Source organism: Mus musculus, chromosome 7, assembly GCF_000001635.26.
Source record: "Mus musculus strain C57BL/6J chromosome 7, GRCm38.p6 C57BL/6J".
Classification (NCBI taxonomy): domain Eukaryota; kingdom Metazoa; phylum Chordata; class Mammalia; order Rodentia; family Muridae; genus Mus; species Mus musculus.
The window spans coordinates 9747545-9771335 of NC_000073.6; the positions used below are offsets into that span (position 1 = coordinate 9747545).

Here is a 23791-nt window from a genome sequence, read left to right on the forward strand (position 1 = left end):
AATAATTAGAGAGTTTAGTTCTGTAAGAGGAAATGAAGCAAGTGAATGAGTGCAAGATTTGATGACTCTACACAGAAGTTCAGTAGATATGATACTTCATGATATCCCTAGAGCAACCAGTGAGAGTGATTCTAAAACTAGACACATTCACTATAACCCAATATTTGGTGGGTATGTACCAATTTTACGTTTGACACAATTCCTGAATTATTCGTTCAGAAATATGATTTTTCTTTGATCTTTTGGGTAGAATTTCTCTCTTTGATCTTTTGGGTAGAATTTCTCTCTGGTCTCATTAAAATGATATAAATCTTGGGTGCAAAAATACATCCAAGCATCCCTGCACTGGATGCCAAGATGGAGAAGATCTCCACAGCAACCATGACTGTTGGGAGCCGCGCCCACATTCGCCGTTACAAGATGGCGCTGACAGCTGTGTTCTAAGTGGTAAACAAATAATCTGCGCATATGCCGAGGGTGGTTCTCTACTCCATGTGCTCTGCCTTCCCCGTGACGTCAACTCGGCCGATGGGCTGCAGCCAATCAGGGAGTGACACGTCCTAGGCGAAGGAGAATTCTCTTTAATAGGGACGGGGTTTCGTTTTCTCTCTCTCTTGCTTCTTGCTCTCTTGCTTCTTGCACTCTGGCTCCTGAAGATGTAAGCAATAAAGCTTTGCCGCAGAAGATTCTGGTCTGTGGTGTTCTTCCTGGCCGGGCGTGAGAACGCGTCTAATAACAATTGGTGCCGAATTCCGGGACGAGAAAAAAACTCGGGACTGGCGCAAGGAAGATCCCTCATTCCAGAACCAGAACTGCGGGTCGCGGTAATAAAGGTTCCCGTAAAGCAGACTGTTAAGAAGGATTCAACTGTATGAATTCAGAACTTTTCAGCTGGGGAACGAGAGTACCAGTGAGTACAGCTTTACGAGGTAAGTCTGATCTTGAACTTTCTAAGGAAATTCAAGACAGTCTATCAGAAGTAAAGTGGAATATGTTTGGCCTTGAATTTTTTCTGGTGTTAGGAGCCCTTTTGTTCCTTTTCACATGTTATCAAGTGATTAAGATAGGGCTGAAAATTCTAGAGGAAATTCAGGACAAGCTATCAGAAGTAAAGCGGGGAGAGAGAGTAGGAGCAAAGAGAAAATATGGTACACAAAATAAGTATACAGGCCTTTCCAAGGGTCTTGAACCCGAGGAAAAGTTAAGGTTAGGTAGGAATACCTGGAGAGAGATTAGAAGAAAAAGAGGAAAAAGGGAAAAGAAGAAAGATCAATTAGCGGAGGTCTCTAGGAGATACTCGTCACTAGATGAGCTCAGGAAGCCAGCTCTTAGTAGTTCTGAAGCAGATGAAGAATTCTCCTCTGAGGAAACAGACTGGGAGGAAGAAGCAGCCCATTACCAGCCAGCTAATTGGTCAAGAAAAAAGCCAAAAGCGGCTGGCGAAGGCCAGTTTGCTGATTGGCCTCAGGGCAGTCGGCTTCAAGGTCCGCCCTATGCGGAGTCCCCGCCCTGCGTAGTGCGTCAGCAATGCGCAGAGAGGCAGTGCGCAGAGAGGCAGTGCGCAGACTCATTCATTCCCAGAGAGGAACAAAGGAAAATACAACAGGCATTTCCGGTCTTTGAAGGAGCCGAGGGTGGGCGTGTCCACGCTCCGGTAGAATACTTACAAATTAAAGAAATTGCCGAGTCGGTCCGTAAATATGGAACCAATGCTAATTTTACCTTGGTGCAGTTAGACAGGCTCGCCGGCATGGCACTAACTCCTGCTGACTGGCAAACGGTTGTAAAAGCCGCTCTCCCTAGTATGGGCAAATATATGGAATGGAGAGCGCTTTGGCACGAAGCTGCACAAGCGCAGGCCCGAGCAAACGCAGCTGCTTTGACTCCAGAGCAGAGAGATTGGACTTTTGACTTGTTAACGGGTCAGGGAGCTTATTCTGCTGATCAGACAAACTACCATTGGGGAGCTTATGCCCAGATTTCTTCTACGGCTATTAGGGCCTGGAAGGCGCTCTCTCGAGCAGGTGAAACCACTGGTCAGTTAACAAAGATAATCCAGGGACCTCAGGAATCCTTCTCAGATTTTGTGGCCAGAATGACAGAGGCAGCAGAGCGTATTTTTGGAGAGTCAGAGCAAGCTGCGCCTCTGATAGAACAGCTAATCTATGAGCAAGCCACAAAGGAGTGCCGAGCGGCCATAGCCCCAAGAAAGAACAAAGGCTTACAAGACTGGCTCAGGGTCTGTCGAGAGCTTGGGGGACCTCTCAGCAATGCAGGTTTAGCGGCTGCCATCCTTCAATCCCAAAACCGCTCCATGAGCAGAAATGATCAGAGGACATGTTTTAACTGCGGAAAGCCTGGGCATTTTAAGAAAGATTGCAGAGCTCCAGATAAACAGGGAGGGACTCTCACTCTTTGCTCTAAGTGTGGCAAGGGTTATCATAGAGCCGACCAGTGTCGCTCTGTGAGGGATATAAAGGGCAGAGTTCTTCCCCCACCTGATAGTCAATCAGCTTATGTGCCAAAAAACGGGTCATCGGGCCCTCGGTCCCAGGGCCCTCAAAGATATGGGAACCGGTTTGTCAGGACCCAGGAAGCAGTCAGAGAGGCGACCCAGGAAGACCCACAAGGGTGGACCTGCGTGCCGCCTCCGACTTCCTACTAATGCCTCAAATGAGTATTCAGCCGGTGCCGGTGGAGCCTATACCATCCTTGCCCCCGGGAACCATGGGCCTTATTCTCGGCCGGGGTTCACTCACCTTACAGGGCTTAGTAGTCCACCCTGGAGTTATGGATTGTCAACATTCCCCTGAAATACAGGTCCTGTGCTCAAGCCCTAAAGGCGTTTTTTCTATTAGTAAAGGAGATAGGATAGCTCAGCTGCTGCTCCTCCCTGATAATACCAGGGAAAAATCTGCAGGACCTGAGATAAAGAAAATGGGCTCCTCAGGAAATGATTCTGCCTATTTGGTTGTATCTTTAAATGATAGACCTAAGCTCCGCCTTAAGATCAACGGAAAAGAGTTTGAAGGCATTCTTGATACCGGAGCAGATAAAAGTATAATTTCTACACATTGGTGGCCCAAAGCATGGCCCACCACAGAGTCATCTCATTCATTACAGGGCCTAGGATATCAATCATGTCCCACTATAAGCTCCGTTGCCTTGACGTGGGAATCCTCTGAAGGGCAGCAAGGGAAATTCATACCTTATGTGCTCCCACTCCCGGTTAACCTCTGGGGAAGGGATATTATGCAGCATTTGGGCCTTATTTTGTCCAATGAAAACGCCCCATCGGGAGGGTATTCAGCTAAAGCAAAAAATATCATGGCAAAGATGGGTTATAAAGAAGGAAAAGGGTTAGGACATCAAGAACAGGGAAGGATAGAGCCTATCTTACCTAATGGAAACCAAGACAGACAGGGTCTGGGTTTTCTTTAGCGGCCATTGGGGCAGCACGACCCATACCATGGAAAACAGGGGACCCAGTGTGGGTTCCTCAATGGCACCTATCCTCTGAAAAACTAGAAGCTGTGATTCAACTGGTAGAGGAACAATTAAAACTAGGCCATATTGAACCCTCTACCTCACCTTGGAATACTCCAATTTTTGTAATTAAGAAAAAGTCAGGAAAGTGGAGACTGCTCCATGACCTCAGAGCCATTAATGAGCAAATGAACTTATTTGGCCCAGTACAGAGGGGTCTCCCTGTACTTTCCGCCTTACCACGTGGCTGGAATTTAATTATTATAGATATTAAAGATTGTTTCTTTTCTATACCTTTGTGTCCAAGAGATAGGCCCAGATTTGCCTTTACCATCCCCTCTATTAATCACATGGAACCTGATAAGAGGTATCAATGGAAGGTCTTACCACAGGGAATGTCCAATAGTCCTACTATGTGACAACTTTATGTACAAGAAGCTCTTTTGCCAGTGAGGGAACAATTCCCCTCTTTAATTTTGCTCCTTTACATGGATGACATCCTCCTGTGCCATAAAGACCTTACCATGCTACAAAAGGCATATCCTTTTCTACTTAAAACTTTAAGTCAGTGGGGTTTACAGATAGCCACAGAAAAGGTCCAAATTTCTGATACAGGACAATTCTTGGGCTCTGTGGTGTCCCCAGATAAGATTGTGCCCCAAAAGGTAGAGATAAGAAGAGATCACCTCCATACCTTAAATGATTTTCAAAAGCTGTTGGGAGATATTAATTGGCTTAGACCTTTTTTAAAGATTCCTTCCGCTGAGTTAAGGCCTTTGTTTAGTATTTTAGAAGGAGATCCTCATATCTCCTCCCCTAGGACTCTTACTCTAGCTGCTAACCAGGCCTTACAAAAGGTGGAAAAAGCCTTACAGAATGCACAATTACAACGTATTGAGGATTCGCAGCCTTTCAGTTTGTGTGTCTTTAAGACAGCACAATTGCCAACTGCAGTTTTGTGGCAGAATGGGCCATTGTTGTGGATCCATCCAAACGTATCCCCAGCTAAAATAATAGATTGGTATCCTGATGCAATTGCACAGCTTGCCCTTAAAGGTCTAAAAGCAGCAATCACCCACTTTGGGCAAAGTCCATATCTTTTAATTGTACCTTATACCGCTGCACAGGTTCAAACCTTGGCAGCCACATCTAATGATTGGGCAGTTTTAGTTACCTCCTTTTCAGGAAAAATAGATAACCATTATCCAAAGCATCCAATCTTACAGTTTGCCCAAAATCAATCTGTTGTGTTTCCACAAATAACAGTAAGAAACCCACTTAAAAATGGGATTGTGGTATATACTGATGGATCAAAAACTGGCATAGGTGCCTATGTGGCTAATGGTAAAGTGGTATCCAAACAGTATAATGAAAATTCACCTCAAGTGGTAGAATGTTTAGTGGTCTTAGAAGTTTTAAAAACCTTTTTAGAACCCCTTAATATTGTGTCAGATTCCTGTTATGTGGTTAATGCAGTAAATCTTTTAGAAGTGGCTGGAGTGATTAAGCCTTCCAGTAGAGTTGCCAATATTTTTCAGCAGATACAATTAGTTTTGTTATCTAGAAGATCTCCTGTTTATATTACTCATGTTAGAGCCCATTCAGGCCTACCTGGCCCCATGGCTCTGGGAAATGATTTGGCAGATAAGGCCACTAAAGTGGTGGCTGCTGCCCTATCATCCCCGGTAGAGGCTGCAAAAAATTTAAATTCCAACAGTTCTGCCGTCAGATGGACGTGACCCACCTGACTGGACTTCCATACAACCCTCAAGGACAGGGTATTGTTGAGCGTGCGCATCGCACCCTCAAAACCTATCTTATAAAACAGAAGAGGGGAACTTTTGAGGAGACTGTACCCCGAGCACCAAGAGTGTCTGTGTCTTTGGCACTCTTTACACTCAATTTTTTAAATATTGATGCTCATGGCCATACTGCGGCTGAACGTCATTGTACAGAGCCAGATAGGCCCAATGAGATGGTTAAATGGAAAAATGTCCTTGATAATAAATGGTATGGCCCGGATCCTATTTTGATAAGATCCAGGGGAGCTATCTGTGTTTTCCCACAGAATGAAGACAACCCATTTTGGTTACCAGAAAGACTCACCCGAAAAATCCAGACTGACCAAGGGAATACTAATGTCCCTCGTCTTGGTGATGTCCAGGGCGTCAATAATAAAAAGAGAGCAGCGTTGGGGGATAATGTCGACATTTCCACTCCCAATGACGGTGATGTATAATGCTCAAGTATTCTCCTGCTTTTTTACCACTAACTGGGAACTGGGTTTAGCCTTGATTCAGACAGCCTTGGCTCTGTCTGGACAGGTCCAGACGACTGACACCATTAACACTTTGTCAGCCTCAGTGACTACAGTCATAGATGAACAGGCCTCAGCTAATGTCAAGATACAGAGAGGTCTCATGCTGGTTAATCAACTCATAGATCTTGTCCAGATACAACTAGATGTATTATGACAAATAACTCAGCTGGGATGTGAACAAAAGTTTCCGGGATTGTGTGTTATTTCCATTCAGTATGTTAAATTTACTAGGGCAGCTAATTTGTCAAAAAGTCTTTTTCAGTATATGTTACAGAATTGGATGGCTGAATTTGAACAGATCCCTTCGGGAATTGAGACTTCAGGTCAACTCCACGCGCTTGGACCTGTCCCTGACCAAAGGATTACCCAATTGGATCTCCTCAGCATTTTCTTTCTTTAAAAAATGGGTGGGATTAATATTATTTGGAGATACACTTTGCTGTGGATTAGTGTTGCTTCTTTGATTGGTCTGTAAGCTTAAGGCCCAAACTAGGAGAGACAAGGTGGTTATTGCCCAGGCGCTTGCAGGACTAGAACATGGAGCTCCCCCTGATATATGGTTATCTATGCTTAGGCAATAGGTCGCTGGCCACTCAGCTCTTATATCCCACGAGGCTAGTCTCATTGCACGGGATAGAGTGAGTGTGCTTCAGCAGCCCGAGAGAGTTGCACGGCTAAGCACTGCAATGGAAAGGCTCTGCGGCATATATGAGCCTATTCTAGGGAGACATGTCATCTTTCATGAAGGTTCAGTGTCCTAGTTCCCTTCCCCCAGGCAAAACGACACGGGAGCAGGTCAGGGTTGCTCTGGGTAAAAGCCTGTGAGCCTAAGAGCTAATCCTGTACATGGCTCCTTTACCTACACACTGGGGATTTGACCTCTATCTCCACTCTCATTAATATGGGTGGCCTATTTGCTCTTATTAAAAGGAAAGGGGGAGATGTTGGGAGCCGCGCCCACATTCGCCGTTACAAGATGGCGCTGACAGCTGTGTTCTAAGTGGTAAACAAATAATCTGCGCATATGCCGAGGGTGGTTCTCTACTCCATGTGCTCTGCCTTCCCCGTGACGTCAACTCGGCCGATGGGCTGCAGCCAATCAGGGAGTGACACGTCCTAGGCGAAGGAGAATTCTCTTTAATAGGGACGGGGTTTCGTTTTCTCTCTCTCTTGCTTCTTGCTCTCTTGCTTCTTGCACTCTGGCTCCTGAAGATGTAAGCAATAAAGCTTTGCCGCAGAAGATTCTGGTCTGTGGTGTTCTTCCTGGCCGGTCGTGAGAACGCGTCTAATAACACATGACCTTGCCCTTGGTGCTGTGGTAGACAGGGAGGAAGGTGACCCAGACACTGAAGAACACTAGCATGCTGAAGGTCAAGAACTTGGCTTCATTGAATGTGTCAGGCAGATTCTTGGCCAAGAAAGCCAAAGTGAAGCTTCCCAGTGCCAGGCAGGCCAAGTATCCAAGGACACAGTAGAATGCAGTAACTGAGCCCTTGTTGCACACAATGATGATGTGGCCATGGAGAGTGTGTTCATCAATATCAACAAAGGGAGGAGAAACTGCTAGCCAGATTGCACATAGAACACACTGGAGTAGGGAACATATGGGGATAATGTAGTTGGGTGTCCCTGATACCACGAAGTTTCTCAATCTTCTCCCTGGGTCTGTGACTTTGAAAGCAAGAACCACAGTGACTGTTTTGGCCAGAACTGTGGAAACAGCCACAGTGAATACAATTCCAAATGTGATTTGTTGTAAGACACAGGTGGCTCTGTTAGGATGACCAATGAAGAAAAATGAGCACAGAAAACAGGACATGAGTGATATCAATAATATGTAGCTGAGGATTCTGTTATTGGCCTTCACAATAGGAGTGTCATGATGCTTCACAAAGACACAAAGTACCACAGCTGTGAATGCAGAGAAACAGAAGGCCATTAAGGCAAGTGCCATCCCCAAAGGGTCTTCATAGCTAAGGAAGGTGACACCTTTCTGAATACATTTGTTCTGTTCTGTATTGGCATATTGGTATTCTGGACAATTCACACATTGATCCATATCTGATTTCCAAAGGAAAGCTTAGTTAGGTCTGATTTAGAAATTTTATTGACAAGGTATTTCAAGTAAGGGTAATGAGAGAAACATTGCAATGCTGTCTTTGATGCTGAGAATGTAATGTGAAGGATATTGCTGCTGAGCATTGCTTTCAATCCATAATGTCCATAAAGATTTAAAGGAAATAAAACCAAGCAATTTTTTCTTTGTCTAGTTAACATTTTGTATCATTTATGATGTTATTAGAAAGGGGTTTGTGGAGTGTGGGCGTGACAGGGGAACCAGGCCTTGAGGACCAGTATAAAGAATATAAACAGGTAACCTCAGGTAATAGGAGGGTGGGTGGACCCACCAAAATGCTCCAGAGACTTGGGAGGTCAGAGACCCTAGATGAAATGTACTACAGTAGATAGAGGGAATGTACAGAGCCCACCTCCAGCGATAAGACAGGACATCAAGTGAGTGATGGGATTCCCATCCCATAGTCACATCTCTGACCCATATTTGTTCCTGTCTGAATGCAAGGATGAAATGGAGAGGAGCCTCAGGAAAAGAATGTCCAATGACAGGACCAAAGTGGGATCTAGGTCAAGAGGAGGTCCTATGGCCTCACATTTTACTGAAGCTATGGAGCACTCACAAAAAGGATCTATCATGACTGCCCTCCTAAATACAGTTATTTGCAACCAAGATATGGAGAGAAGCAACTAACCCCTGGATTAGGGAAGGCTGAAAGTAGCTGAGGGGAAAGGCGATTTTGCAGAAAGACCAGCTCTCTCAATTAATCTGGACTGCAGAGATCTCTCAGACACTGGAGCATCAAACACACAGCATACACCAGCTGATATGGGTCCCTCAATTCATATACAGTAGAGGACTTCCATGTCTGTGATCATACTGAAATGATGCACCTAATACTCAAAAGCCTGGAGGTCACAGGGAGTTTAGAGGTCAGGTGGGTTGGAGGATGGGGGGGATCAACGTGAAGACAGTTGGGGTGGGGAAGAGGTGTGGAATGTGATATATTGGATGGGGTATGGGGGCGTGGGGAATAGAATATGGAATGTAAAAAATAAAAAATAATGTTATCAGAAAGCAAAAATTTCCTAAGCCATTTTTATTTCTATTTTGATATCAAGTAGATTATTTAATTCAGAGAAGATACATTCATAAACCACAATGTGTTCGGGTCTATTTTAGAACTTCAAAACCCTACACTCACTGTTTTCTGAGATCACTGACTATTTTATATATTTATTCCCTGTGACACATTGAAATTCTGCCCTCTACTGGGACAAGTATAATAGCTACTCAAGAATTCACAAGCTCAAACTCCTTGACATAGAAACTACACTAAATTAAACAGATCGGCTGTGTGTATGTGTAAATATTGATATGTGTGTGTTCATGCCAAAGTAGCACTTGCATTATTGAATTTAAGTGATTCCTGTAACAAGTCATGTGAAGAAGTTTGAATAGAGTGGAAATATAATGCTTATGTTTGAATAGCAGGAAATGTTAATGAAATAAGCCCTAAGAAGTTTCCTCATCTGGCAATAATTAATCAAAAGTTCTGGTTATTGTTCATGAGATGCACTAATTTTAGCACTGAAGGAAAAAATTATCTCTGTAGATACTTTGTGCTAAAAGATGCTTCATGGTCCTCTTAATAGTGCATACTTAGCATTTTCTCATATATTTGCAATTTTTTTGTCTTCTATATTAATCTTACAGAGAAAATAGATTTTGCCCCTAGCAGTCTCATGAGCTAATCCAGTAGATTAGATATTATATTCAGTTCTTCATGGGCTCCTATTGTGACTAAAATCTAATGTAAATGTAGTTTTACAATAGATTATTTATTTGGAAATTCTTGTGCAGAATTCCTGCAAATTGCAATTATATTTTCTAAAGTATTTCTTTGTGAGATATAATCTTCCATGAATTTGCAATAAGTCAATATGAGGGTTAAGCCACAAGATATGTTTGTTTGTTTTTGCAAGATTTTGTTAACGATGTTTATATCTAAAACTAGTAAATTTGATAACTAATATATTTTATATCTGCAGTTTCCTTTGAGTTGACTTCATCATCCCAGTGTGGTCCAAAAGAAATCCATATTTGTAGTATTTATCAGAGCAGCAAAAACTCACTTGTCTCATTAGAAATTTCATTTTCAGGGCAGGGGCTGCAAACAAAACAGCAGGCTGCCATTCCCTCCTTCCACAATCTTCTGAATCCAGGACTACATTCCGCACTGCACACAGAGGATGGCATCTGAGAAAAAATTAAACATATACTGATAATGAGTCTTATATATTTATTTTATATTTTATATTAGTACTTTAAGATTTCAATAAGCTCCTTTTTTGCACACTATCTGATTGACATTTCCCTATGTCCATTATTTAATGGCCAGATATGAATATTGGAAATGCATTTAAGAAATGTTGTATAGTTTCTGAGTGTCTAGTAATTCAGGAAAAACAGCTGATTTTTGAGCTGTGTGTAAAAACTACAGAAGTAGCAACCTGTTGTTTTTTAGTTAATTGTGTTCATTTTAGTACTAAGTGCTCTGAACAGACAGAGGGAACTTAACTGAGATATTCTCTCAGCCAACACTAGCCTGTCCTCATATCTTTTAAGCATTTTCTTAATTGGTAACTGATATAGGAGTGCCCATCTCACTGTGGGCAGTTGGGCCAGTAAGTAGTCTTCTTTTAAGATCTATTCTTTAGTTCCAGTTTCCAGATATCCACACTTGTTTTTCTAGGACTATAAGCCATATCTCAAATCAAACCTTCCTTCTCACTATGCTTATTATCAAAGTTTGATTAAAGCAGCAGAGAAGCAAGGTAGTATTTGAAAAAATTTGAAACAGGAAAAACATGTCCTTAAGTCACAGATAACAAATATGGCATCAAATAAATTACTATTGCAAAGCATGAGAAACTGTATATAAAAAACAGTGGACTATGCAGACACTGGTTTAATATGGTTGGAAATGATATGTTAATGTATAGTGACTTTGAATATGGAGTGTTCCATGATGTCAAAATGCTCTACAGTGGCTTCAAATGCTGGAAAAATCCAGATAAAAATTAGATTGTTTAAGTTTAATTGAAGATGTGAAGCATTCTTTCTATATCTTTGGTTTTGTTGAAACAGGATCTTACCATGAAGTACACTAACATTACCAATGAAGATGAAGGCACATTTTCTCTTTTCTCCCATCATTTTCTTTAAATGTATGTTAACCCTTTGTAATATTTGAAAGACTATTTTGAGTTAGAGTAAGGAATGTGGGCATACATTTGTACTTTATGTTAATTTATTTTAAGGTAGTGTTTCATATCACACATGGCTGGTTCGTACTCACAATATAGGGCAGACTGTCAAGAAATAGACAGAGATTTCCAGATCTCTGCTTCTAAGTGCTTGGATAAAACATGAATCACAAAAACAACCTGATATTATTTCTGATTTTCATGGATAATAACTTTCTCTTCATTTATTATAGTATTGTCAATAGTTTTGTGAAAGAAAGTGTTCTTATATCAATAAGTGTTCCTTCTGTTCTATCACTATTTTTGTTTCTTTATCTCTAAATGAATGTTGGACTTGGTTAAGAGTCATTTCTGAAGGTTTTTGTAAAATAATGTAATTCCACATTTTGTTTTTACTACTATTAATGGATCTACAGATATTGAACTATACTTGCATCCCTGGAATAAATTCTCCCTGGAGGAAGAGAATAGTGGGAGGGGAAAAATAAGAGAAGAATCAGGTATGAGAGAATGTGGAAGATCTGTACAGAGGTCAGGAAATTGAACAGAGTTGTGTAGCAACTAGGGACGGGGAACTGTTTGTAGCAACCAGAAAGTCCCAGATGCCAGGAAATCAAGAGCATCCCAGGATGTACAGCGATGATATTAGATGAAATATCCCAGAATCAGGAAGGAGAATCTGTCGAGACAATAGCCAGAGGTTAGGCATGGCTCCCAGTTGAGGGATAGGACCACCCACACATCTACAAAATTTTAACTCAGAATTGTTCCTATCTATTGGAAATAATGGGACAAAGAGAAGATCAGAGACTGAATTAAAGGCCATACACAGCCTGCCCCACCTGAAGATCGATCACAAATGCAGATACCAAACTCAGACACTATTGTGGATGGCAAGAAGTGCTTGTGGACAGGAGACTGATACAGCTGTCTCCTAGGAGGCTCTGCCAGATCCTGACCAATACAGATGTGGATGCTCACAGTCAACCATTGGACTGTGCACAGAGACTCCAATGGAGGTGTTAGGGGAAGGACTGAAGTAGTTAAAGCTCCCTATCTGTCATCAATGGGAGGGGAGTCCTTTGGTCCTGTGAAGGCTTGATTCCCCAGTGTAGATGAATGCTTGGGTGCTGAAGCAAGAGTGGGTATGTGGGTAGGGGAGCACCCTCATAGAAGCAGGGTAAGGGGGGATGGCATAGTGGATTTGCAGAAGGGAAATAGTGAAAGGGGACAAAATTTGAAATGTAAATAAGTGAAATCTCCAATTTATAAAATTGAAAAAATCCACAAATACAAAATCACCATAAAAATGGGAGTATATTTCAATCTTCAACCCTAATAATATAACAAACAACTGTAATATAAAAGCAGTTTTAATTAGTAAGGCTTTACTTGTCACACTTGTATTAAGCTAAAGGCAGCTGGGCAGTGATGGTTCATGCCTTTAACCGAGGCATTTGGGAAGAAGAGGCAGGCAGATTTCATAGTTTATGGCCAGCATGATCTACAGAGTGAATTCCAGGTCAGCCAGGACTATACAATGAAACCCTGTCTCAAAAAAAAAAAAAAAATCAAAACAAAACAAAAACCCAAAACAAAAACCAAAAAACAAAACAAAACGCATCAATGTTTTTTAAGAGCCAAACGATAATCAGTTTATATGTTCTTATAGATATGTTAGTTTATATTATTATATTCAGACTATTGTCATGCTTATTGAAAATTGTTAGCCTAATTTTACATCATGAATAGAGCTATAAAATACTAATTTTTATACCTTTCTTATTTAAACATGAATCTTAATGTGTTCATTTGCTGACAATTAACATAGAAGTTTGTAACAAAACTCAAGATCACCATTCTTTAGAGCACCACTCTACTATAATGTGACCTTGAAGGGAAAAAGTCCAATAGGGAAGTAAAACTTAAGCATAAAGCACCACTTAAGACGACCTGATAAAAACTTTGCGATGCTTCGGGTAGAGAAAGCTCAGAATAAGAGCTCAGAATGTCTGGAGAAAGAATGATGTCAAAAGATAATTCCCCATTCCTACATTGCCTGGCGTAGGTCATGCAATGAAGTTTTAAATGTGCAAAATAAAGAAAGAGTTAGGATATACAACTTGAAAATTAACCCTGATAATAAAACTAGGTTTCTTTTTGCCTTTAGCCTTCTTTAAAAAGTATACCAGTTGAATGTTAGAAATATAATTGCATTTTTTTTTTATAAAAGTCCTACTATATATCAGGCACAAAGGTAAAAATAATAAATTTCTCTATATATAAACTTGCTATTTACTTACTGTTTCTCCATATAAGATATTAAAGTATACTCTGATAAATGATGCTTATATGTCCATGCAGTGTGACACATGGACACATATTAGGGGTATCTAACTCTCATTTATGGTCAAGTAGTACTTCCTAAATATGTTATAAGAAGCACAACTCCAAAAATAATTATTTTCTGAGTGAATGATAGGAAGTTGACAAAAATCCAAAGTAGGGAAAGAATGAGCAATCCAGGAGTATCAGCAGTTTTTGAGGAATATTAACTCTAATATATTAGCAAACAAAACGGAGAATTGGTCTCATCCCAGAAACCTCAAAAATCCTGTCTACAATAGATGGAATAGTCAAGTCGAAGCAATGAGTTGGTCTCATTTGGGATCAAATGTCAATGTGATTGTATTATAATTCTTATGCTCCCAAGGCCTGAGGACATTCAGTTTACATAAGATTAATTTCCAGCTAGAGGAACAAAGCATTTGTGAGTCACAAAAATTTCCTACTGTTCTTTGTATTTGGGAATTATGTTATGGTTAATCAGTGGTAAAAGAAGATACCAACAGTGTTTGACTACCAGATTTTTGTGTTTTGGCTGGCTTTGAAAAGGACAGTCTATTTCAGGGTTTTTATGTAGAATTCCCATTGACATATAACTTGATTTTGTCCAAGGAATTCCTTTTGGAGTTTGACATTAATCGTTTTTAGGAGCATCTTATTATGCTTATTCAATGCAAATATGGAATAAATAATTGGCATCAATAATTCCATATGTTCTGATTATAGAATTTACAATTTAAATTATAGTTTCAAAAATCAAGTATTCTTAGTACTAAACCGGGAATAAATATCACTCAATTGTCATTATCACTAACTCATGCTTCACTTATTACTATTCTATGAGGTATGAGGTAGGATTTCTTCGTCTTTTCCCTAGCACCATTTCATACAACTACTTACCATAATGTGATATGCAAATTTTGTCCTATTATGATTTTGTTTAACTTGTTTATTTTAGTATTCTCCTATAGAATCCTGTTATTTTCTAATGAGTGACATAAAGTGGATCTGATGGAAAAGGTGTTGGGAATGAAATAAGTGTATTAACTATGATACATTTGCCAGCAAAACTGACAATTGGTCACATCCCAATAGAAGGGAGGAAAACTGTAATTAGGATACATTATGTGAGGATAACAAGTAATTTTCAATAACAAAAACAATCATAATTTCAAAAAAATTCTCTCTGTTCTCAGAGAATGATTTTTCTGTTGTGTATTGTGTTCCTTTTTATGTGTTTTTGTCAAGTATTATTCCATACATACCTATCAAATGTATAGTTCTTCAATTACCTTTTTCCCTCTTATTAAACATTATAACGTTTTCCTCCATTTTTTTTTAAGAAAGAAATGTTCTCCTCTTGTATATGAATGTGTCTTCCTACCCACTGTAGGCAATTTAGGAATGTCTAAAAAAAATAAACCAGCCTTGTTGTCTTTGATTTCATTTAGAGAACATTAACAAAAATGTTCAATCATAATGGAAAATTATTTGTTGCTTTTGTCTAATTGCTGTTTTTGCTGTACTTGAGGTGTGTTAATAGCCATTTCGTTTTCTGTTGTTCTAGTGCTGTCTATAGGCTGCCTTGACCTTCTGTTCATCTTACAAAAAACATGAATGGATTCTTCCAATTTATTAAAAAGTGATGTTTCTGTTAATATGATTTTCTATCGTTGTGTTCATTAGTGAATGTGGTGAGTGTCCTCTTATTACATGGGAAACAGTTTTGGATATAATGACAAGGTTAGGTATTATGACTCTTGTTATTTCATAACTTTAATATTAGACTCTCTCATATCAATACCTGTTCCAGAGGTTTAATTAAGGGACGAGATTACATTGTCAAAAGAGCAATTATATGAAGAAAATTTTGTTAAATTTAAAGGAAAGAATATCAGTGGTGAACAACAGTATTTTATTAAATTTCAGATAATGGTCCTGATATAACAAAGCTATATTTTATGCATGTTTGAAATCTTCAAAAATTGGTAAAAATGTCAAAAATGAAAGAAAATATACAGGAGACTAGAAATTGGATTCTGATGTGACATAATTGTTCATTTCAATATGTTGCCATGAATCCACTTGACACTGTTTATTGTTGTGTATAACAAACCAGTAAGTTAGTATACACTCACCTTTCTACTTCCTGTGGCCACTTCAATCATGTCTATGTATAAGTGAAAGTGTCGACCATGTGAAAAATATGGGCTGAACTTTTCTAACTTCAGCTTAATCCCAAGATGTTGTGAGAGATTCCCAAAATGAAAAACGTCATAGTCTTCCTGCGTTATTACTCTTTGTTTCATAATCACTTTGTCCCCAAGAGGATTAGTGAAGTGGGTCTTTCTTAGAAAGGAGTGTACCTAAAATACAAGCATTGCAGTATGATGTATATAAAGTTCCTTCAATTCATAAAATGCATTCTGATTTTATAGCAAAGGCAACTGTATTTAAAGAAAGAAAGAGAAAGAGAAATCACAACAAAGCAATTGGATAAATGAAATTATCATATTACAATAATTTATGTTCTCTCAGTGAAGAATATGAAACACAGAGAAAAATGCAGAACCAAACAAAGGTATGCAACACACACACACACACACACACACACACACACACACACACACACATTAATCTTGAGAAAGGCTCACATCTTTTCTAAGTCACACATAATACAGCAATACATTTATTTACAAACAAATGTATATACATGTTGAGAAACATGTGTAAATATTCAGGACCATAAAAGACAAATACATTCAGTCAAATGAAAACACATATATGAACTCACTCAAAATATTACACTGGCACACATACAACCACACACACACACACACACACACACACACACACACACTGACAGCAAAATACTGGGAGAGGCATAAATATATAAGCACCAGCCATGAATGATATTGACACAGAGAAATTTATACTCATACCTAAATACAAAATGGCAGGCAATGTCCATGCCAAGTAAGAAGAAATAGGCAGACTCATACACAGCAAAGCAGGTACAAATCCGAATAAGTACTTATAAACACTCACAAAATACATACAATGTACACAAAGAAACCTACTCTGACAAAACCACAAAGAAACATATGCACATACATAAACAAACACACTTAAAGAAATTCATACATAGAAAAAATTTGTTGCTTACTTCCACTTTCATATAGAGATAAACATGTATGTTGAAAATATCACAAATATAAACACAGATATACATAAAGAGTAGAAAATATACATATACACAGTGAGAAACATACACTCACACATATAAACACTTTTCTACAGACAGAACTGAATACCAACACTATTTCTTGTTTAGTTACTCTCAGAAAGCCACAATGTTCTCCACAGCCTACACTCTTGGCAGAATCACTGGAGACCATTTATTAAAATGTTTTCCATATAACTGAAAAATATAGATAAAAATCATATTCTCATCACGGAGAAAATTAATGAGTAAGGACAGTTTATATCCAATATTGGAAGGGGTATGCTAATGGATATTTGCATGCTCTTTATAAAACCACCCATTTTCATTGCTAGTCTATGAATTCTTTTTCCATTCACATTCATAACAATCTCTAGACTGCCGTTCTTTAAGGAAAATTATTCAGAAACCTATTATTTTGGAAAATATTTCCTATTTCTTTAAGTCTGTGCATCTGAGTGACTCTAAATAGCTATGCAGTTGAAGACACCAAACCTCATCCAACAGAAGAAACTTTACCTTCAAGCAGTGAGAACTGGCTCCTTTTCCATTGTCTATTGCCTGATTATCAGCCTGTTGCAGATTCATCTCATGGAGGGCATGGGCTATGGCATGCACAGCATTGTATATGTTATGACTATTCTCACTAAAGGTCATGTCAAACTTCTGTTCCATTAGCCAATCAAATGAGGCATCAGATGAATTGTTCTTCAGTATTTTACAGTTAGATGCTGAGCCTTCATATTTAAAATATTTCCACTCTGGCATTACTAGATATAAATCTTTGTTTCTGAGATTGAACCATGTCTGTACAAAATTTTTAAAGCCAGAAATCTCACCATGGTGGGGTAGAAAAGTAAGTGATCCATAGAATGTGCCATGAGTTATGTCTCTCTTACTGGTAGGGCAATTCCATTGTTTTGTGGTGATCCATATTCTCTGTAAAACTGGAGGTTCCCACATTCTGAAGATCAAATCAAAGAAATTGTCTTTTTCCTCATAAATGATAATAACATTTGAGGATGACATCACAATTTGTTTGTAGTACATTTCAATTTCTGGTTCTAAATAAACATAATCAACAGAGATCATTTTCACAAAGGCAAAGCAAATTTCCTTGTTTTCACTCTGTTTCTTCAACTCTAAAAGAAATTGGTTTCCTTGATCGTCATCTGGAATGACAAGGCCAATCCAGTTCCAGCTAAAGTAAAGTATGAAGGAGACCATTGCCAATGCTAGAGATGTGTCCTTTGGGGCCATCTGATAGAGATAGGGATATTGTTCATCATCACTGAAGATGGAACTGAAAGGTCCATAGGTAAGCTGAAGGATCTACAACACAGAGAGCAGCATGAGGTGTAGTGCACTTGAAAACACTTGTAATCATATTTACCTGCAAACTGTTGATTACCTGTGATGTTTCATCTCTAATTCAAATGTGCAAACATGGAAGCCTGGCCCATCCACTTCTAATGGGAATAGCAAGCATAGCTGTTTGACAAGAAGTAACAAAATGTATTTGCATGTTATAATATCTGCCTTTCTGTCTTTCAGTTTTTGTCTTGATATCCATGTTTTCAATATTTGAAGGGATTTTGATACTTTTACAATTTTGGGATATTTGATTAATATTTTTTAAAAAGGTATTTATGCTGTAATCCAGAATTATTTCTAAGAGTGAACATGAGAGTCCTGTTCATAATACTGATTTAGCCTTTGGTAACTCCTTCCATGGGTGTTTTGTTCCCAATTCTAAGAAGGGGCAAAGTATCTACTCTTTGGTCTTCATTCTTTTTGAGGTTCATGTGTTTTGCCGATTGTATCTTATATTTTGGATATTCTAACTTTCTAAGGATTCACAAGAGATAGTCTTATATTGCCCTACTTGATGGTAACATTGTACACTATAGGTTTTGACTCACTTAAAAATGCCAGCAATCTCCTTTTTAGGTTAAGTTTCTGAAATATTCTGGCAATGTCTGCCTCTGTGCCTCTTCAGGAAACAGATAATAAGGTCAAAGTAAATGTAAAAAATTAAACTAGATTTGGCAGCCTAAGAGTGTTATCAGCAAATCAGATTAGAAAAACTCTTCCTACTATATATCCAGGTAATTATAGGGCAAAATAAATCAGACTCATAAGTTGTACCTCTTGAGGAAAACATACAGAAACAAAGTTAGATTGGATGGAGTTATCTCCTACATACAAAGTGTCTTATAATGATGGATAAATAATAGTGTAGAAAAATATGAAAGAATGATGTCTCAGATTTCCATAACCCCTCTTTCTTAGAGAAGTTCACTTGTGAAGTTCTAATCTTTTATCTTATGACATGGAAACAACCGAAAATTAAAAAAACAAAACAAAACAAAACAAGATAAGACATAGCAATAAATTCCACAGAGATATAGAATTATTATATTATTAAAGAAAATGACTTATTATAGCTGTAGCAGTATGGGCCTGAATTCTTTGTCAGAGATCTAATGCCAATTTAAATTCTGAATCTAAATAGTTAGTTATACACTCACAGGTAGTCAAATGGCGAACTCCACATACTGGATTGGAGTTTTCATCCTTTCTAGTCACTAAAATGTCATGAATAGCCAGGCTAAGAATGGTATCTCATGCCTTTGCAAAAAAAAAAAAAAAAAAAAAAAACTCCAGATATTTAAAAGCTGGGTTATAGAGAAAATGTTGATAAAATTTATTTTTGTGATTTCATCACAGTTTATCTCTGATGACTAAACTTATAACACCACCATAATTCTATTATTTCATAGTTTACCAATGATAATTTAATCTTATAACCAAGATAAAGATAACTCCTATCGGGGGACAGAAATAATATGCTTTAAATTTTTGAACAGAGTGAACAAATCTCTGCTTTCTGAGATTGGTATAAATAATGAAACACTCTGACTGGCAGTCAGTCAAGGCATAAGATTCCTTCTACCACCATGCCAGACTCAATTCTCCATGGCCTCTTCCATTCTGTCTTGCTGCTATTTTTCTACTTCTGGTGGTAGCACTTAGCAGAAGGCCTATCATGTTTCTGAATAGTAAGTATCCTGGAACTACCAAGATTGACATAAGCATAAGTCCAACCACATCCATTAACTTTCTTAATAGCTATCAAAGTCTTCCAAAGAGACATGATGTTAAGAATTCCTGGACGATGATAACTCACACGTGGAGATAAAAAGCTGTCCAGGTACTTCCAGAAACTTAAAGATACCTCCCAATGGGTTCCTGTAAGCAGAAAGGAACACATAGTCTCTTCATTACAGAAATAATTAGGGATAGGACTTTTTGTTTTTTTATGAAATAAATATGGTGTAGGTATTACAGTTTTCCCATCACAACGGCCCAAAGTGTATCTTATAATCAAAGACATATTTGGTAAAAGATCAGGATTCCTGTTGATTTCATCCATTGCAAAGGCCAATGCCAAAGCATATTTGTGGTTTTTAGTTGTTTTTCTGTAAAAGAGTACAGTGATTATTATGGCCAGATGATTATACACGATTATTTGTACTCAAGAGAAGCACTATGGTATACTGGAAGTTTCTGCATCTGACATCTAAAGACGGGGACAAATGGCTTTTGTTGTGAGATTGAATTGACATGAGAACCTGGAAAATAGTAAACTCTTTTAAAGTTCATGACAGTATTTCTCTCATAAATAAGATATGGTATTGACCTCATCCACAGAGAACATTCCCATCTCTTCTTTTGAGTGATTGATCAGAAGGTAAAAAGAAAATCACAGATATTGACAAAACAGTAATTCTGATCATGTCTTCATTTTGAAGTTATTGAGCAATATAAAAAACTTGTTATTAGAGCCACTGAGTTCATATTGTCTTGTGAAATTAACTGAACTTGTTAAGGCAGTAATAAAATGATTTATCAATGCATAATGGTCTCTCTCCAGCAACATTTGATTCTTGTACTTATAATCACTTATAATTAGTGGTCAAAATTCTTGACATGTCCCCTCATATCTATCCTCATCTTGTTATTTTTTTCAATCTTTTATTCAAAGAATATCTTTTAGAAAGATTTATTTTTAAATAAATTCAAATATCAAACATGAATTTGGTAACTGATACATGTCAATGTTTACGTTTGTATGTATTTGAGCAAGTATTATTTAGGTTATAAGATTGCAATACATGCAAATGTTTTATAAGATACTTCTCTGTAGACTACCCTAAATTCAAATGCACAGGTATGTAGTAGTGCCAGGTATTTAGTACAGAGTTTAAGGGGTTGTCCTACCACCCATGTATCTTGCTCCTAATTTCTTTTTACAAAGGAATGTGATATATTCACTCTGGGTACTTCATTCATTATAAATTAATTTCTGGAAATATCTTTGGCAAACTTTCCAGGTACAGTAAAACAATACTAGCATCCTATTGAGAACTAGGAAAATATGGAAATTGCAGTGATATTTGTATATGCCAGTATTATATGCTTATAAAACAGAAGAGATTTTGGTGTAAATTTAGAGAATATGTTCATTGTTTTTTCGTAAAAAGAAAAAAAAAAGTGGGCCACTAGGCAATGGAAATGGAATAATACCATACTGAGATTGTTTATGTTTATGTAATGAATTATATCTCCTGTTTCATCCTTGTCATTTTATATGATCTTATGAATAAACACTAAATATACACCTACATATTTAATAATTGAAATGAAGTAAATACAATTAGGTTTTCACTAAAAATTATACACCTATTTTGTTTTCATTCTATACCCTATAAAATAGGTCATTTTAGAAGATTCTTTATTACCACACACACAGACACACACACACACACACACACACACACACACACATACAATCTCAATTAAAGTTTTACTAATATAGAAAAGGAATTTGAGAGTAGACATTGTACAATTCTCAAACTACTTCCTACAAATAAACTTTATGAAACTTCAGTTACTTAAGCTGTCTTTGTAGCCTAGTAGTCTAAAGGGCTGTGTTTTAAAAAAATGATCAGCAATCCACAAAAATGGGTTTTGATACCACATTGGGAACATGTGTACTAATATTTACTAAAATTATTGAAAGAAGTTTCACAAGATTTAAGTATTTTAAAAGGGTGAGAAATTAGCCAACTTAGGCATGAATAGAGAAGATATTTCCCTTAATGACAAAAAAACCTAATAGAAAGCTCCTGCGTTACTGCTCTCAAATGTTCCAACTCTCTCATAATACAATTGTCACCCATGCCAGTGACAAGGGACATAAGCAGTCACCACTGTTATTGATAGCCTGCCTATTCAAAGAATGTAATCACATCATTGGATTCCATATGTTCCAAGTATGGTTTATTCTAAAGAGAGAGTCCTGAGCTGAACTTTATAAAACATAAAAGCCAGTGATTGTACATGAACATTGTAAAGCATGAAGCCACAGTGCTTTTTGATTTTATCTTTTAAAACACTTCGCTGTCTTGACCCCCAATGAGATAACTATTCCTTGCTCATATACATACAAAAAAATCCATCCAGGTATTCATATGAAATAGGAATTTCTGAATGTAAAGTTCTCTTTCTAAATCTGATGAAGCTTTAGAAGTCAATAAGTGACCACATGCAATGAATTTGAGACAGTAATTTTGTATGTATGTAAAGTTTTAAAAACTATATGTGCCATGAATATTACTGGAACCATAATATGCTCTAGGATCAACACACTTATGGAAGGACTGTCAGCAGAATTTATGACCATTTATTTACACGTACTTGGGATAAAACATAATGAAATATTACAGGATCAATGTCAATAAGCCATCACTGTCTAGAGTGCAATATAAAGTGTCAGAAGGCAGGCTTTATGTTAAGGATCAATGTAGATATTCCTTTATTCCTAATCTTCTAACATTTAAATCAGAAGCCACCTGAAAGAAAACCAAAACCTCCACTGGATATGAAAAAAAGGAAAAATAGGATTGAATCTGTACAGGAATCAAGGTTGGTTCTTGGTGTTCAGACTTAGCAACAGGACAGAAGTCTAAAGAATTTGACTAATATCCTCGGAGCACTCAAGAAGTACTGAAGTTGTCATTTCAATTTGAAACTCAAATTTACTTACAGGAAATTCAGAGTCTTGTTGAAATAATCTTTCTCAATAGGTTTCTGAACTGCTGCCAGGATGAAAGCACAAGTTAATCCCAAATATTCATCCTGAATTTCATTCAAATTTATTCTCCAAAAGCACACGGGATCAGTGAAATTTGCCATAAAAACTGGAATGTTAAGGAGGAAGAAGACTCCCATCAAAATGAACATATTTTTCCTGCCTTAAATCTGGGCAGTGTGGATTGTGATGAGCCATGCATATCACTACATCAAATTTCTGCTTGCATTTATTTCTTTGTGCAAAGGTGAGGTTTATGGCATATTCATGACTCATTTTATTTTCAGGTTTCTCCTGAGCCCTGGAAGAAACTTAAATACTGTCTTCCCTGGGGCTCTGCAACTGGTGTCCACAGCCCATGTAATAAACACATGTAGGTAAATACTTAGGAGGATAATTCATACTCAGTCTCCATGATATCATTCATGTTTGTGAATCTGTGGAAGGAAGCCCCTGTGTTCAAATTTAGTCCTTGGAAAGTTTCAACAATCTGATTATGTGAACCCAGTCAGAAATGATGTCAGTGTATTGTATCACATTATTCAGAGTGAGACATCCAGTAATAGCAAAACTGGAGCTACTGAGGACACACAGGACACTTTATTACACAGTCCAAGTCATGCTGAGGCAGACTCATGTTTACAGTCACTGAGATCCACAGACCATGTAGAGTGTGAACTATGTCACTAGGTGACAGAAATATCTAAACAAGACCTGTGCTTCCATTATCTTGAGAATATATAAACAGATCAAATCCCAAGTATAGGTAATTGAGGTCTATCTGAAATCATACATTTCTTCACATATCCACCGTTAATTTACAAGGTAAAGATTGAGTTTTAAAGGCTCAACAAGACCCATAAAATATGCCATGCTTTGTTCTTTATTTCGAATAAAACAAAAAGTCACTCCACTT

General features: G+C 37.9%; 1 protein-coding gene and 1 pseudogene across 2 annotated transcripts; both read right to left on the reverse strand.

The window, feature by feature from the left end:
- Vmn2r-ps50 (vomeronasal 2, receptor, pseudogene 50) lies at positions 228 to 386 on the reverse strand (annotated as a pseudogene).
- Positions 7092 to 23027, reverse strand: Vmn2r46 (vomeronasal 2, receptor 46). Of its 2 annotated transcripts, NM_001105076.1 has the most exons (6): positions 22831 to 23027; positions 19909 to 20200; positions 17238 to 18050; positions 15634 to 15861; positions 10016 to 10139; positions 7092 to 7867 (listed from the first exon to the last, which is right to left on the reverse strand). In NM_001105076.1, exons 1-6 carry the CDS (start codon positions 23025 to 23027, stop codon positions 7092 to 7094), a joined length of 2430 nt encoding a protein of 809 aa, NP_001098546.1. The 2 variants fall into 2 exon arrangements, with proteins under 2 accessions (NP_001098546.1, XP_006539495.1); XM_006539432.3 differs by lacking the exon at positions 22831 to 23027 and having other exon boundaries at positions 19909 to 20248.
- Positions 23028 to 23791: the final 764 nt, after the last annotated feature.

Coding starts and splice junctions, on each gene's coding strand:
- Vmn2r46 (NM_001105076.1), bottom strand. CDS start 23,027: ATGTTCATTTTGATGGGAGTCTTCTTCCTCCTTAACATTCCAGTTTTT. Junction 15,862..17,237: donor CCAGTTCTCACTGCTTGAAG/GTAAAGTTTCTT, acceptor CTTGTATTTTAG/GTACACTCCTTTCTAAGAAA. Junction 10,140..15,633: donor TGGCCACAGGAAGTAGAAAG/GTGAGTGTATAC, acceptor ATTTTTTCTCAG/ATGCCATCCTCTGTGTGCAG.